This window comes from Diospyros lotus, chromosome 2 (assembly GCF_014633365.1).
Source record: "Diospyros lotus cultivar Yz01 chromosome 2, ASM1463336v1, whole genome shotgun sequence".
Taxonomy (NCBI): domain Eukaryota; kingdom Viridiplantae; phylum Streptophyta; class Magnoliopsida; order Ericales; family Ebenaceae; genus Diospyros; species Diospyros lotus.
In genome coordinates, this window is record NC_068339.1 from 45,101,419 (window position 1) to 45,118,937 (window position 17,519).

At 36.5% G+C, this 17,519-nt stretch overlaps 2 protein-coding genes across 2 annotated transcripts; both read right to left on the reverse strand.

The window, feature by feature from the left end:
* Window positions 1-234: 234 nt before the first annotated feature.
* Window positions 235-2,535, reverse strand: LOC127794539 (transcription factor MYB24-like). Its single transcript, XM_052325715.1, has 3 exons — window positions 2,046-2,535; window positions 1,580-1,709; window positions 235-1,474 (listed from the first exon to the last, which is right to left on the reverse strand). The coding sequence occupies exons 1-3, from the start codon at window positions 2,179-2,181 to the stop codon at window positions 742-744; spliced, it is 999 nt and encodes a 332-aa protein (XP_052181675.1). The 5' UTR covers window positions 2,182-2,535; the 3' UTR covers window positions 235-741.
* A 7,855-nt stretch (window positions 2,536-10,390) lies between these two features.
* LOC127794540 (IQ domain-containing protein IQM1-like) lies at window positions 10,391-16,714 on the reverse strand. The gene is made up of 9 exons (XM_052325717.1): window positions 16,374-16,714; window positions 16,140-16,236; window positions 15,957-16,022; window positions 15,739-15,827; window positions 15,557-15,644; window positions 15,240-15,470; window positions 15,038-15,139; window positions 14,614-14,937; window positions 10,391-11,379 (listed from the first exon to the last, which is right to left on the reverse strand). The coding sequence occupies exons 1-9, from the start codon at window positions 16,706-16,708 to the stop codon at window positions 10,771-10,773; spliced, it is 1,941 nt and encodes a 646-aa protein (XP_052181677.1). The 5' UTR covers window positions 16,709-16,714; the 3' UTR covers window positions 10,391-10,770.
* Window positions 16,715-17,519: the final 805 nt, after the last annotated feature.

Below are 17,519 nucleotides of genomic sequence, written 5' to 3' on the forward strand. Positions count from 1 at the left end.
CCTTGGATATATACAGATTCCCAGTGAATAGAACAATGTAAGCATACTCAATATCCATTAGTAGTTGTAGGGAATTATATATATATATATATATCCATCATTACTTTAATCAGTTTGAAACAAAAGGATCTCATGTATGGCACAGGATATATATTTGATAAAAAAAATATTTTAAAAGAACTTTATTCCGTTCACATAGCGGTGTTCCCGGTTGACAAAGGAGCACCAATGATCGATCTTGGCTTTAAGTTGCCATGATTTTTGCTCATTTTCCTTCTCCCTCCTTAGCTTGATTAGAGATACTTGTGCTCAGACTGCAGCTACTTTGCTTCAAAACAGTAAGATCCCTCTGTCCCTAACACCTTCCCAACTTGAATCCAAAGTGCATGACAGTGTCCCCACCACCCAAAGGCAACTTGAGAGAGAGAGAGAGAGAGAGAGAGAGAGCGCAGAATATAGAGTACTTAGATACAAAGGAAAATAAGGGACATGCATTTAATTAAGCTTACAAGCTCCACCTCTCCAGTAACACAAAGGATTCTTCCTCATTGCAGTACCATATCCTCCTACTAACAACATATAGACTTTTCAACAATCTCCATATAGGAGGAGTTGGGTTGGGCTTTCCTTGAGTAGAATCAACATTAATTTTCACAATTAAATGCACAGCATTAATTGATCTAACCACCATATATATATAGCCCAAATTAAGCACCAAACATAAGCATGGTGCCTAGCTAGCTAAGGCTCCAAGCTTGCGGGAAGATTAGGGTTCGCAGCAAATTGGCTGGATGGCAATGGTGACAATGAGGACGAGGACGACGAGGATGACAAGGACGACGATGGGAGCGATGACATTATCGCGTTGATGTACTCGATTCTGCTGTTGGCTGCTGGCATGTGCAGATCACCTGGATTAGACCCGGATGGAAGACATGAAAGGCTTGTAATCGGATCAACTTCATGTGAGAGAGATGAAGATGGCATGGCACAGTTGATCATCTCACAGAGCTTTGGCACAATGGGCAAATCATATGGATTGGCAGCCTCGGTGAGTATGAAGCTCTCCCCTTGTTTAAGAACATTTTGGTTCATTAGAGGCCATGAGAAGTAATTATACGAAGCTTGGTCTAGAGGCAGTGGGATTGGAGGCTCAGGAATATTAGGAGCCAAATTGGCATCAAAATTGATCATTTGGTCCATCTTAAGAATTTCCCCATGATCGATAATATCAAAGCCTTGAAGAAGTAGCGAAGATGATGGGTTTGGATTGTAAACCTGGTCTTTCTGTCCTACTGGACATGGGATCAAACTAGGGTTTGCATTTAGAGAGAAAGTGAAATTAGGAAATGTGGCCAGACCAGAGAGAGCATGATGATGATGAGAGAGGAGCTTCTTCTTGATGCTTGAATTCCAAAAGTTCTTCACCTCATTGTCTGTTCTTCCGGGCAGGTGCTTGGCTATCTGAGCCCATCTGAACAAGAAAATTAAATTTCCTTTTGCATGAAAATGTGGAGAGAAAGAACAGAAAAGAAAAATTAACCCATAATGAACAGCTAAAGATTAATTTATCCTTTACCTGTTTCCTAGAATGCTGTGGAGCTCAACGACGAGAGCTGCTTCTTGCTGAGAGAAGCTCCCTCGTTTAAGGTCAGGCCTAAGGTAATTTATCCATCTCAATCTGCAGCTCTTTCCACATCTCTGCAGACCTGCACCAACAAGACATATATATACTGCCCCAAAATCTACATACATGTATATAACTGTGAAAATATACGTATGTGCTTTCGTGTTAGATCGATAATCGTAGAAGTAGACATTGAGTCGGATCCCGTTAAATTTTCTTAACTTCTATATCTCAAGTGGGTGATCCGATTCTTACAAGGGTATCAGATTACCCCCAACAGTTTTAATTAACACCTCATTGTTATGGCAGCAAAATATATAGATCAATGGCCTCCGAGAAAGAGAGAAGCCAAGAAATTAAGAGTGACGAAGAAGAGCATATATATATATATGTGTGTGTGTGTGTGTGTGTAGTGAACCTGCAAGTCTGGGGACTGAGCTCCAGCAACCATGGCCGCCGTAGGTAGAGATGTAGTTGATGAGCTTCTCATCTTCCTCTGGTGACCATAGCCCCCTCTTCACCTTTTGCTTGCTGCAGCATTTGTGATGCCCCATCTCTTTCTCTCTCTCTCTCTCTCACGCACACATACACACACACAAACAGAGGAGCTATAGGTCTGCAACTACATGCCCATTGCCAGAGGAAGATCACCGTTGGTTTCTGTGTACGTACAATATATATAAACCACAGAAAGAGAGAGAGAGTGGGGGGCGGGGGGGCGTAGGTAGCCCTGGGAAAGGGATGATATCAAAGGGGGAGTACAATGAGGTTATGAATTTATTGAGGAGATCCGTACAACGGAGGAGAAAGGGACCCACCTAGGGTTTGTGTTTTTAATGCTGCAATATTCGTATCTCTCCTCTGAGACTGAGAGCAGCAGCTGTGAAGACAAGAATGGCTTCTTTCAACAATTGATTCTCTCTCTCTCTTTATATATCTCTCTCTCTCCCTCTCTCCTCAACCCTATTTAAATAGGGTTGGCTAAATTAACCACTTTACTATGTTCTTGAATAATTTGTGAATCATTAATCGAGTTAAGGGGGCATTAATTGGTCACCTTAGTACACGTACGTGTCACTCATTCAACGTGTTAATTAGACATGTCATCCCCAAAGAGACAGTGACAAGTAGACAAAATTGCAGCCATTGATGATGGCTTTACCTAAGAAGCTTGGATCAGGTCTTTAGGCCCAGCCAGCCACGGGAGCTTTGAGGTTTGTTAGGGAAATTATTAAGTAGGCTCTGTCCTCTTCCTCTTTTGAATGACAAGACTGATCATTATTAAAGGACTTAATTTTAAATTAATAAAATTTGATTTTATTTACTTATTTAAAGGACTTTAGTTAATTTGCAAGTTTCTTGCCATGAAACCATATTAAACTTGGATATATATATCATTAAAAATGCAATAAGTTTGGAAATTAAGAAAATTGATTGAGAAATTCAGTTGATTAATTCTTAAGTCTAAATAACATGCACCTTCGTGTCTTATTGGTCTATTAAATATTAAAATGTACTAAAACTTCATAGAATTTACTAAGTTACAATAAATTTAATAGGAAATCAATAATGAATTACCTAAACTTTGTCCTTAAAGTTAATTTGAACTAAACCAAGCTTGAACTTGAATTCACAAAAATCCCAAAGAAAAAAAACTTTTGAAAACATGCATTCTCACCTAACTTATAACTTACTCAATGATTAAGGGTACATCTTTTTTTGATAATATAGAAACTCGAGATATTTCTAATCACAGACAACATTTGGTTCAAATCATATCATTTTCGTTAAAACTCACCGTTCATCTATAATATAAACATAAGTGATTACACAGTCCCACATAGAGGCATAATTGAACTCACAACGTATTAATATCTCAATCTCCTAAACATGTGCAATAGACTGTTTGTGCTATTCCTAAGAGTTGATTAAAAATAATAATGTTTAAGTAACAATAAATGCATATTATTTTTGGATAAAATATATTTATGATTTCTTGTTTATAACATTACAATAATTTTATTGGTTTATTAGATGAATCAAAGCACCATATATTTATCATTAGTCACTAAAATAGTTTTAGATGTTGAAAACAAGATGTAAAAAATTAATGTATTTGCTGCTTAATAGGACAGTGAGTAACATTACTCTAATTGTATATATATATCTTGAGAGATGCACTTAATTAATTGGGATAAACCCTAGCTAATAAATTAATTGGGTAGTGACCTAAAGTTCTAATTTTTTTAAGGGGGGGTCATTTTCAGCTCTTGGTCTGGACATAATAGAGCCAACCCACAGCACAAACTGTCCTCCTCCTTGCTCAATCCCAATATAAGAATTAAGAAATAATGATCATATGTAGCCACAAAGTTCAATTCCCAGTTGCTGGTATTCTTTGGTGATACTGTGTTTTCAACTGTGTCCTCCACGAAATGCAGTACTCGAGTACTGCATGGCCCATCTCAGTTTTCAACTGTGTCCTCCATGTGTGTGTGTGTGTGTATATCTAGCCTGATGGCACAGTAGAGTACACGGATAACTTCTTCAGTGACCAGGGCCAATAATGAAGCAATAAGGTAAGTCCATTTGGTCTAGTCAGCAAAACTATTAGTAGTCCAAAGGACCATAGACAAATTAAATTTGATGAAGAGGTCATGATAAATAGCTTTTGAGTGCTTTGGTTGCACTCTTGGAGAAAGGGGAAAGGTTTGTTGAAAATAATAGATGTATATATATATGAAGAAATTCTAGGTAGGGTTTATAGATGGAAATGGGACGGATAGAAAGGTGATTCAATAAGTTTGGTAAAAGTATTAAACTCTACCATTGGTGTTACTGTGCCTGAGTTTAGTTTAATGAATTGCTGTCATGATCAGGGTTAGAGGAAACAAGATTGAGTAGATCTATGGAAGATCCCGTTAATTATCACCACATTATAGAGGCTAAATTAAGAAAATTCTTATAAGAGATCAGCTTAAGTGAAATAAGGTGAGAGCTCACGTCGAATAAGGTTGACCTCTTGAGAAAGGGCTTTGTTTTTATAAGACCTTGATTGTAAGAACTTTAGTAATGGTATAGAATATGCTCCTTTAAAAGAGATTGGACCGACCATTTCCCATCCAATCTCTTTGTGTTCTATTACTTAAGATAATTATGCAGAATAATTAAGACATAAGATTTAACTTTCTCCTATATATTAAGGACAAAAATCATCATTAATCAATATTACAAGTTATTTGTATGGATGTCTTTGCCCATAGATTTAAGACGTAATTCTATATACAAATTTCTCTCTTCACGTGCTATTTAAAAGTCAAATTTTTGTAATATTTATGCCATAAATATGAGTGATTGTTGTTGTGCATATAATCACACAAATGTGTCTTTGCTCTAGTTCAATGTATGAAGCTCAGTTCCAAGTGTAGAGGTTACATCATAGTGATTAAGCACCCAGATGGAACCCTGTTTGTGTGAGGATTAGTGTGGACAGGGTTCCTTAATCCCAATGATTAAGGTCGAGTAAATAAATAATTAAGATTGCATTCATATGATCATAAACGAATAATTAAGGCTTGTTTAAGATGGGGGAAAGCTTGCGCAATTGGGACCCTTAAATATTCCTTTTGACAAACAGAAAATCGATTGGTCCCAAGTGTCTCAATCAATTGGCCCCAAGTGTCTCAACAGTGAGTGAGTGAGTGAAATGGGTTATAATTAATTTTACTTACATATTAGGGATTCACCTAATAGATCTTTTTTTTTGTAATATGGGTATTCACACTTTCGATCCGACAAAAAAATAAAAATTAATTACGTTAATAAGATTTAAATTTATTATCTTATTTAAAATTGTACCTAAAAAATTAAATTCAAACAGTTAACATCAAATGTTACTCAATAACTTTTCCCTTAATTTTTTTTTATTTTTTTATACGTACATGACGGTTCACCCTTTTATCACATACATATAATATTATTTATGTTACATAGGGTACTAATCTTCTTGAATATTATAATTTATTATAGTGATAAAATCACCAATCTAGAGATGCTAGTTTTTAAGCTAATTTTAAATCCGAATATCATAATATTTATTAGATTAAATGACATGAATTTTAATTATTACGATATATTTTTAATTGTTAGATCCAAATTATTAAGGGCTGGTTTGATTACACTTTTTTAAATTTTATTTTTAAAATTTGATAAATAAAAATAAAAAAAATTCTATTTGATTACCCATTTTTGTTTTTAAAATATTTTTACGTTTGAACACGCACAAAATTTGTTTTTGCTTTTTAATTTCCATTTTCACTTTCAATTTCACTCACATTAATCTTTAACAAATATCAATATTGATTTATTTCTCATTAGAGATGTCAAACGAATTATCTTAACTCAACTTGACTTGATCAACCTATAACTTAACAAGCTGAGTCAATCCAATTAAAAATACATGAAATAAGGTCTCGTCAAACAATATGATCAATTTCTACCTTTTTAAATCCACAATAAAAATAGAACGTAAAGACTAAAATCGAAAACTAATTAGGATTAACGACTCTCTCAAACCGTCCTAAGATCATTTTACAACTTTAACTTGTGTTGTAAACTAAAAGGGTTTGAAAACATATAAAAGTTCGTTAGATGAAACAATATGAATTAAAATGTTTTGATTTAATAAAAAAAGTAATAACAATTATCAGCAATACATGACAGAGACGTATGATAATTTGAATGTGGCAAACAATGAGAGTTACAATCTAACCAAACAATGAGAGTTACAGCAAAACTCATCTCAATTCTTCTTGACACCCTATGTACCATGAATGTGGCAACATGTTGATCTATCCTCCTACGCATAATTGTTCTTTGTTTTTGTTTTTATTTCCTTTAATTTTTTCTAACTAATCTTTTGGCTTATTATATGTGCGAAAATATACAACTTAATTCTAGAAAACCCTTATCCTAACAACTAATGGGACGGTGAATATTATATTTGGTTTTTGATCATTTCCTTTAACGGGATAATGTGAACCTCTATAAGTGTGTTGGGTCTCTAGAAAATTGAGTGGACATGTGGGAAACCGGCTTATTCTTCAGGAGATGGTCTACTACATATGATGTGAGCACAATAATTGATATTTTCATACTTAGGAGTGTTCGATGGACTAATTGCTCATCTAATACAAAATGTTGTTTTGATACACTTTTCTACTCTTCATTTTCCCTTGTTTATGAAGAGATTGGTCTTGGTCCATTTATGACACTTCTTCGTTGTCTTAGATAATCTATAGTTTTCTTGAGGCTTTTGCCCTTAGAGTTTCAATGTTCTCTGTTAGTGTTATTAGTTTCCTATACTTTTGTTGTTAGTCGAGATATATATGTTCTAACGGTGTTTGTGTACAGTTTTTTTTTTTTATAATTTTTTTAGTTATAATAAAAATATGAACCTCTATAACAAACTTAAAATCTAATATATATTGATACCTTAATTAAATAGAGATATCAAACGAACCTTATGAGGTCATGATTTCAAATCAAAATTGACAAATTACCTAAATGACTTCTTGGTCAACTGAAAAGCCCAATCATTTTGTTAAGCCATTGTCACCACCTCTTTTCACAATCTTCACCTAATTTGTTCTTCCCACAAGATTTACCACTCATATAAGGCCAGAGACCCTAATTTTCCCATGATCTCAAAGTGTGACAAGCAAACATTAATAGTTTCTAGCTAATCGTTGTTTGATTTGTTTATTTTGTACTATATATGTCGAATAAAGTATAATATATAGTTGTGACTTTAGGGTACATAATTGCAGTAGAAAGGCTGCATATTGATTACCCAAAAACGAGGCTTTTCTGTGTGGTGGAAAAGGGTGACAAAAGGGTCTGCAATTTTCACGCTTTGCCCTTTGCTTAGAAAATAAAAAATGGAACCTTTCAAATGCTTGCGATGGAAGAAAAGAGTACCAAACAAAGATTCTTGATTTATTGTCTCACATGCATGAATTAATTACCCTTTTGTCACTATCTGTTGAGCCATCGAGGCTGTACCCTTAGCTGTTTTTTGTTTTTTCTTTTCCTCATTTTGGTTCGAGGTAGTTCGTTGTATAAAGTTATTCTTTCGTGATTGTTTTCTTTTCCCAATTTCTCATAACCTAATTCGTTGGGAATAGATATTCTTTCACGATTATTTTTTTTTCCTCGATTTACAACAACCTAGTCAGTCGGATAAAGTTATTCTTCCGTGATTAAAAAATCTGAAATTTAAATTATAAAAATAATTATTTATTTTGTAAAGAGTCGAGTGAAAGACATTGCGTACAAAAATAACGTGCTCGTACTCTTTTTCAATTATTGTGAAATTAAAAGCTCCGTGCACTAAAGACAAGTTTCATATTTTTTGGGTAGCTAGCAAGTTGGGTGTGTTCTCTAATTGAGTGGGCATAGACTTTGGTATGTGCCATTTTCTCTCCAATTTTCTAGGGAAAAATGCTATGACCAAAAATAACTCTTATAAATAATATTTAGATAAAATTCATAATGGTTTTACATATAATTAATAATAATTCATAATAATTTTACCTAAAATTAACAATAATTCAAAATATATAGTACCAAGATTTATTGTAAGAATTATTTGTAAACGTGAGATTTTACCTTTTTAGGGTGAAGCTTTAGTTGCTCATCCTATGAGACAAGGGTTGCATCATGTTTCGGGCATTAGTTGCTCATCCTATGAGGCAAGGCTTATGTCATGTTTGGCATTATTATGCAATGACAAACACGACCTAAGGCTGGAAAATAAAAGGGGCTCTCATCAGCCTGGCTTCTTAATTTTAAATGTGATATACAACACAGAATGTGTATTATGAGACAAAGGTCGCATCATGTTTGGCATTATCATGCAATGACAAACATGACCTAAGGCTGGAAAATAAAAGGGGTCTCATCAGCCTGGCTTCTTTTTAAGTGGGATATATTACACAAAATGTGTATTATATGTTCGAGGAGTCTATATATAATAAATTATATAATACATGTTGAGAAAAATAATATGGAATAAAATAAGAAAGTAAAAGCAAAACAATAAATATACATGATTCGATCACGGTGTGTGATTAACACCAAAAAATGAGAGACAAACAGTTTTACTATAAAAAAAATTGAAGCAATATAATCGTTAAATCACTCGAGTTGAGAAATTTCAAATGCACCAAAATTACCCACTCTTGTCACGAAAATAATTGCCTAAAAAGACATATTTATCTATTTAGAATCAATCCGAATTTTTTTTTTTTTCAATTCATTCAAGGGGTAGAATACTTCATTCAATAATTGTTTTTGATCCAAATGGTAGGAATCAATAGAAAAGACACCAAATTCGACTCGATAGAGTGAATAGATGTCAATTTTTTGAAAATTTTCAAGGGTAATTTTTATATATAAGGGTAGTGTCCCACGCGGTATTTCTTCTCATAATGGCAACCCCTCAAAGGAAAGAAACCCCCGTTAACTCATTGACACCAGATTGAAGAAAGGGTTTAATTTTCTTGCTCAAAACTTCTCCTTTCCCTCACTTTCTCTGGGAAAATCCAATCAAGACTGATTTTCCCAGCAGCTGGCAGCTTTACAGCTTTTTGATGGATCGTTGATTTGTTGCCCTGAGTAGGCAGGCTGCGTGGGGGTGATGATCCTGAATCCTACGTGATCTCACGTAAGCCCATGCAGAAGAGGGTAAGTCAAACCCTAACAGATTCACGATACTCTCTTCACACCCTCCTTCAAGAGTCTCTGATTTGACTTGCCAACCATATGCATGCTCTCGTCGGGTGATGCATATTGGGACGGCCACTTTTAAGGTATGTTTCTCTGGCATCCATATAAATATATAGGTGGGGTGTGGGGTCATATATAATAGAAAGTGTAGTTTAAAAATAAATTATGTATGGTAAAAGAGATGTAGAGTAAAAATAAAAAGGATGTAATTTAGTTTGGAGGTAGGGTTTGGGACACATTATATAATTAGAATTGCTCATTTGATATTATGTCTAATACTTCAAATAAAACAATACGAGTAATAGATTGATTAAAAGTCTTAATTGAATAGAGATATATTGATTTCTTCTTTATTAAGGTTTTGGATTGTCTATGAATAAGTATCCCGTAATAAATAATATTATGATTTAATAACTAAAATTCTCAAAATGTGAATAACGGATTATGTAAAGTTGCAACAATTAATATATTTGTTTAATTTTTTTTTGTATAAAATTGTATTTTTTATTGATTTAGTAAATTATCTTATCTTAAATTTCGTGATTGACTTGATTGTCTGATAACTGATTTATCCAAGGACAAAATTTTGCCTTCTTTTTAGAGGTTGAGTGAGTCTTAAGGAAGCTTGAGATCGGAGACCATCGAGAACAACTCGTGATCGAATGGATCTAATGATGACCCAGTCCAAAACATCATGGGATGGTATCTATTTTCTTCCATTTTGATGCATTTATTCATTCATTCCTCCATGATAATGATAATATCTCTTTGGTAAAAGTTGGATTTCAAGAGAAGTGACTGAAGAACTTTTGTGTCAAATAGAGTTGCTTGCTATTAAGCTTTCCAGCCTTGTGGCATGACAATACTCCACAAGCAACAAGTGTACACGCATTTCAATACTTGAAAATTTCAATTCCTTCACATCAAGTAAAAAGCGAAAGACACTGATTGACAGAGTATAATTCATAACCAAACAATCCACGAAAAGAAGAAAAAAGTCTCACCAATCATCAACACAAAAGATGGGCTAATTACACATATTACCCACAGAACAACCATTCGACACTTAACATTCTATATAAAGATCAGAAAATATCTAATCCGTACCATTATTCTTCAGGTTATCAATATGAGAACATGAAATATACATACAAGCACCACAGTTGTAGAAATCCATGTGTCAATCAACTGTATCCAACTGATCTATACCCCATGACAAGCTATCTAGGTCTTGAAAGAAAACTAAACCTTATCAGGAGCAACAAGCTGTTGAAAATGTCAAAAGGTAGACAACTTTCTATATATCATCATATAGTCAACTTGCTAAGCTCAATTCACATTTCATCCAGTCATGTCTACCAAAATGCCACTGGAGGGTAAAGATCAGATCCAGATCCAGCATTGCTCCACGTATCACCAACAGGAAGACGAATTGTTTTCCCAGGAAACCGAGTTCTCTGTATGGCCTGTGCCAGCATGCTATGAGATGAATGATGATGCTGCATAACCCTTTGCTTGGCCTTGATGGATTGTGTGAGATTCATGTAATTTGGTGACTTTGGTCCATTAATATAAGAATTTCCTTCCATTTGGATGTTGCTGGAACTGGGAGTACTTTCAGAGTTGGACGTGGAAGAACCGGACGTTGTGCTCTCATCATGGAAAAGTTCAGAACATGGATCAGATGATGATCGAGTAAATTGAGCACTTAATTGAGGATTAACAAATACCCTGGTTGAAACATTACTGTGCTTATTAACCTTCAAAGAGTCTATCTCAGAAAAACTAGAGCGAGAACCGCTGATATAATCTAAATGTTTCTTGGATGTAGTAGGAGGAGTAGCCTCTGATGTATCTGTTTTCATTTCTTCCATTAACCTACTTTCCCATGGCTTGGCTGCCATCCATCGTTCTAACCAGCTCAATTCGGAGCTGCTCTTAACTTGCCTCTGAGAGCTCACCAGCTTGTTTGCTCTTGAACATGTGTTGAGATTTGTTCTTGATTCCTGGAAGCAAGATAATGTAAACATTTTCTCACAATACCCAGAACATACCGAGCCTTTATCTAACTTGGTCAGTCTTTTTTATCTATATCCTTACAAGTACTATCACACATAAGTGTCTCTAACTAAGTTTTTCTTGGTCTTCCTCGATCTCATTTGCTAGATAATTTACATTTTCTAATTGAAACAAAAATGAAAGTATAAAATAATATCCAGATGATGGTGTTTCAGATTGAGTTACCTCCTGAGATAGGGAGTACGCAAGTGCTCTCTCCCTCTTGATGGCTCCTTCTTGTTTCATTTGCAACTTTGCCTTCACTTCTTCCACTGTTCCAGGGCTATCACACCACCCACCCTGTCAATTTATCATTTGCCAACTAAAAATTCGATGCATTGATCAAGTCTAGTAAAAATGTTATACAATTCAATCAGTATACCTCAGCCTGTTTAATTGGTTCGGTTTGTTTTTCGAGTAATTTCTGCACAGCCTGACCTTGTGCAGATGCCTGGATGCTACTGGCCCGAACTCGGTCCTGGGCCCGAACAAGAGCCTGCATACACCTCAGTGTTACAGCAGCTTGCTTTCTCACCTGCCTGCCTCGGAATATAGCCTGTAATCTCACTACTGCTTTCAATGCCCTCAAAGCCCTCCTTGCCTTCAGTTCATTCATCAATTCATCAATCAATTCCTCAGATTCATATGATCAATATAAATTGGAATATAAATTCCATCAAGCAAATGGAGCTATAAACATAGCTGAAGGCTGATCTCCTTGGGATTCTGATCTTGTGTGATGATATATCAAAGGACATCTCTAGTACCCAAAACTACTCGTTTTGTGAGGGTCGAGAGAGGATTGTTTTTATATGCAACTTTACTCTTTTGTAAAGAAGACGTTTTTAATGCCATGGAACAATCTTACCATTGCCACCAAGGGCAATCCTCTTGAAGATGGTATATGATCATTGATGCAAATTATATGACATAACAAAACCGTAGTTAAGTAATCTTTAACATTATTTATTAGCTTCTGCTCCCAAAAACATGTTTCCATTTTGGTCTCTTTTTCTCTTTCTTTGGTTATTTTCTATATTGTATTTCTTGGCATTCCCATTCTCATTTTGATCTTTACACAGGACAGAGCCAAATATTGGGACAAATTCATGAAACAAAGAAAAGCTTTCACGGTTTCCGTGAAACCCTAGGAAAGTTCATTTCGGTAGACGAAACCAAACAAAGTTAAATTCAGACTTCTCCGATGCTGGGAAAACCCAACAAATTTGATAGAAATTTGTGATGCTGAGAAGAGGTTCAAAGGTAAAAAGTTACCAGAAGAGCCCGGAACATGGTCTGGATTCTGATGGCAGCCCATTCTTGCCGGACCGCCATGAAGTCTTTGGCCGGGGCTCGAGCCACGGCGGCCATGGCAACACTGAACCCAGCATCCGCCCCAAACGAGGATCGAGAACCCTCCTCTCCGCCACCCCGATCTTGGCCTTTGCCGCCCTCGACGAGCTCCTCCACAGCCTCCATTTCCGGCCCTTTCCGCTACTCTCCTTGTCCTGCCCAAAACCAATAACAACAGCCCATCAATCCTTTGTCTCACTGCTTATGGTCCGCTTCATTTGTATCAATTTATGATCTCATCTTATGCAAAATGCTTGTAACCAATACCTCATCCGACTGGTAATTACCTGAGAGCTTGTTGGTTGGGACTTCTTGAGACTGATCACTGATTTGAGCCACCTCCCTGAGCCACCCATAATTAAAAAATGGCCTCTGGTCTGAAGAAAGCAGAAACTTACAAATCGCAAGTGTTTGTTTGTCGAAAACAGCAATCAAATTGTCAGGAGAGCGAGGGGATTTGGGATTGGTATTTAGTGAGTAATACGAGGAGGCGTTTGAATTTTGAATTTGAAGGAAAGGGGCGAGGCGTAACGGATATGTTGAAAGAGACGCCTTTAATGGCGATTAATTGCTGAAAAACGACGTAGTTTTGACGCTGGCCGTTGGAAGGTTTTCGACCCAAGACGCGCCTAATCCGCTCCTTCTGGCTCTTTAGGAAATAAAATTACCAAACGCCCCTTATAACGTGAGACATGTATTTTCCTAATTAAGGGTAGGGATGAGAAATTTTTATCATTAGTATTTGCATTATCTTCTTTTAAGATGTAAATTAGTGATTCCATTATATATGCTAATGATGAATCATACATAATTAATAATTCTTTAAAAAAATATTTTTATATGGGCCTGCCATGATGGGCCCGGTTCATGTTGGTGCGACCCATTTCATTATAAATATTTTTTTTTTAATTATGATCAATCAGATTTAATTTTTAATTTATGACTTTATTGGCTTAATACTTTTATTTTGTGACCAATTAAACTCAAAATAACCTTCCCTGAGAGTGTCATTTGTCTGCTCCAACACCAATTAAATCAATTTCCTCTTTCCATCAAACCTCCATCAAATAAATTTAGTAAAAAATCTATCAAATTAACACTTTTAGTTTGAAATCGTGCAGGAATAAAACTTTCTCCCATAATTGTCCTCCCTCCATGAAACCCATCTAGGAGACTTTACGCCACATCCACAAGATCGAGTGCAATCTTCGTAGTTAAACTCTAATCTATTATTGTAGTGTTATCACGTTAAAAGTGACGATACATCGAATGAAGAATAAAATGAAGAAATTGATATTTTTGATATTGATTAGCAGTCGATTCTGAATTTATCACCATATTGAGATTTTAAAATTTTGAAATTACTTGATTGAATTTCACAAAGATCACCACTTCCTCTTTTTAATTTTTTACTTTCTATTAAAAATATTTATAAAAAATGATTTTGATATAGTAAATTATATTTCTTCCTTTGAGCCGAGTGAATGTCACATGCCAAAGGGAAAGCTATTTTGGGTTTAAATGGCCATAAAATATAAATATTGGGCTAATAAGGGCATAAATTAAAAATTTGGTTTGATTGATTGCAATTGAAAAAGTCATGAGTTAATTTGAACTTTAATCCTATTTCCTTCATTCAATGTTATTTTGTATGCACTTGAATTGAGTTAATTCCCTGAACATCCTGGCTCTGTTTCTGTACCAAAAAGGCCAAGATGAACCCAAATTAAGTTAAATGACCCACAAATGTAGAAGGCCATGAAGAAGAAGAAGTTTCATTGCAAGACCAGCCTTGGGCTGGGGAGTAGTCCCATGTGAGCAAGCCTGGGGGAAAGGTGCACTCTTGGACTAGGCCTTGGTGAAGGGATTGGAAGACTGGTGGTGGTGGTGGTGGATGGAAACAGCCCTGTTGGCCTGCTCCGATCCCGAGGCGACAGATTCATCTGTTCTAAGGCCTGCAGTTGCAGCTCCACAGGGTACTCTCTCACACACCCTATCCTAGGACCAGCTCCCGTTGTCCAAGTCGTCGACGACGCGCGCTTGCCCTGCTCGGGCTCTGCTGTCGATTTAGCTGAAAGCCCTGATGGGACGTCTTCATCCATGGCACATCTCTGGACAATGCAGACAATCCATTGAGATCATTGATGTGAACATCCATGGATGCCAAGCAATGAATGAATTGGGGGGACAGTGGAGTAAGAGATGGGTTACCTTGACATTGCTCATGTCCACATTGTGCTCCTCTAGGAAACTAATGAAATCCATGAAGTTCTCTTCTGTTGGGCAGTAGTGGCCACTATAGGGCCATACAGCCTGCACAAAATGAGAGAATTTGGGTAAAACCCGTCAGATCAAGCAGCATGAGTGGATAAAGAATTCTGGACAAACGACTCGTCTCTGTGCACGTGTTTACCTGAAGAAGGCCATTGCGGGCAACCAATCTCCCCGCTGCTGTGGCGGCGCCTCCTGCGAGGAAACTGGAGTGCTGGAAAAGGCCTTTCTTCTTCTGCCCAACATACAGGTTTCTGGATGTGCTGAGCACAAAGATCCACTTTGAACCCTCCATGGTGTCCACAAGAACCCCAGTTTGTCTGTAGACAAGCCTCCCGCCATCGATGATCACTTCGTACGATCGTCTTTCTCTCTGCAACACAGCTCACAAGATTCAATTGGCATGCATCTGCCTTCAATCTCAAACAACTTTGATGACATAAGAGATGAAGTGCTTACTGGTCCCAAATATTTGATGCACTGATGCTGGAGAACAGTCCTCTGGCAATTTTCGAGATTTGTTTCCTTTCCATCTCCAACATCCAACCTTAATTTTCACAAACTGAGTTCGTAATTGTCTGACGTGAAATTAAAGACAAGGTAGAGCATTGCCTATCATAGGACTACTTTTGATTCTTTACCAGTAAAAGAAAGGTTGTGAGCTCTGGCTATTGAACCAGACATCATAGTACAGGTGCAGGTTGTGACCATATCGGTGGCGTGGATCGATCTATGAACAATGAAGAGGAAAAATGGGAAATTATTCAGAAATATTAATCAAATCTAATCTCATATATAGCTAGTCCTAATGATTCGAGGCAATATAGACTTCAGGTATCGAATGCCAGGTTGTGCTTACAGCTTCAAGCCAGTGTCTAAGGGCTAGTATTTGAGCTTTCTCATCCTTGGACAGACCCTTTCCAACCTAGAGTTGCACAGAGCATACAAAGAGTGAATTAAAACTTCAAGAACGATATCTAACAGGAAGCCTTGGCCAAGAAAGAAAACAATCCAATTTTCCGGGAAAATATCAGAGGAGTACCTTAGCTGCCTTAGTCCTAGCCCGAGACCATCTCGAAACCGCGCTTTCTGGCCCCTCATTGTCAAGTGATGGAGCTGCAAGATCTAATGCCTTCCACCTTCAATCAAAACATGAAATCCCCATTGCATAAAACAGATACTTCGAATCCAAATAAGACTAGCTGGTAGTAAAAGGCGATAGTGGCAATATATTCTATCGAGACATAGCAGTGAAAGAAAGAAATGAAGAAGGTACCAGAGCTCCTCAACAACAACAGCACAATCTGCAAGGCTTCTTCTAGTCTGGTAGCTTCTGTAAACTTTCTGCACTCGAAGTGCAGCTGCATCGAGTTCGCCTACCGGGCTTGAACAAGACAGAATCGCCAGTTCGTCCAAGGATTTTGAAGTGTCTGATTCATGAGTTAATTCTTCATTTAATCTCGTGTTTAAATGTATTTTTTCTGCATCCAAAACAGTGATCTGGAGCTCCCGTCTGCCACTGTTATTGTCTGAATCACCTCTCTTGTTTTCTGTCGAACCAAACAGCTTCGCTTTAAGGATTTCCATGGAGGATGATAAGGGTGAAGACATGGACAACCCCATTGATTAATCCCAAGCAGAATCTGGAAAGAAAATGATGAAAAACGAATCAAAAAGCTTGAAACAGATATACATATATATATCTATATTATATACATGCATCATGCTAAAATTTCATGCAAAACAAAAAGCAAGCTAGAGAGAAAATTAATTAATTAACCATCCTAATTAATGAAGTTCGATCGAATTAAGAGAGACCTGAAAGTGTTTGTTGTCTGAAATTCCGACACCTCTCCAGTTTGTTCCCTCTTCCGATTCGATCATCATATATATACATATGTCTATGTATACACAGATAGTTTGAAACAAGATCTACGCACGTTTACGTATATAGCTTCGAGATATACACAGATAGTTTGAAACAAGATCTACGCACGTTTACGTATATAGCTTCGAGATATAGTCGACGAAGGAGGAAGTAGTTTACTAGAATAGAAAAGTCCTCCAAGTTGAATGGAAACAAACCAAGTCTTTTGAGATAAGTTAAATCGCAAATACAAAGTTTTGTCATACTGTACAGGGTGAGAATTGAACTCACAATCTACCGACATGAACCTGGCATATCGCTTGCCCGACCAACATTCGAATCAACGATTTTATATTGTTATGTCCAACTTCAAAGAAAAAGACCCAAAAGTTTATCGAAAAAAGAAATCTATGAAAACAAGTCATAGGTACATAAAGTCATCGGATGACCAATGGACCTAAGAGACCCTCTCGAGACTTCATATGAGGGTTTCTCTCAAAGCCATCGAGAGATCTTCTTGGGAATTCATGCATCACTCGGCTACTACTATTCAAG

Bases quoted from the DNA above. Each gene is read 5' to 3' on its own strand.
- LOC127794540 (XM_052325717.1), bottom strand. From the start codon at position 16,708: ATGTCTTCACCCTTATCATCCTCCATGGAAATCCTTAAAGCGAAGCTG. The intron at 16,023-16,139 runs GTACTCCTCTGA...GTGCAACTCTAG, and splicing joins CTAGGACTAAGGCAGCTAAG to GTTGGAAAGGGTCTGTCCAA. The intron at 14,938-15,037 runs GTAACCCATCTC...TGCATTGTCCAG, and splicing joins TGGACATGAGCAATGTCAAG to AGATGTGCCATGGATGAAGA.
- LOC127794539 (XM_052325715.1), bottom strand. From the start codon at position 2,181: ATGGGGCATCACAAATGCTGCAGCAAGCAAAAGGTGAAGAGGGGGCTA. The intron at 1,710-2,045 runs GTTCACTACACA...TTGTTGGTGCAG, and splicing joins CTCAGTCCCCAGACTTGCAG to GTCTGCAGAGATGTGGAAAG. The intron at 1,475-1,579 runs GTAAAGGATAAA...TTTCTTGTTCAG, and splicing joins CACAGCATTCTAGGAAACAG to ATGGGCTCAGATAGCCAAGC.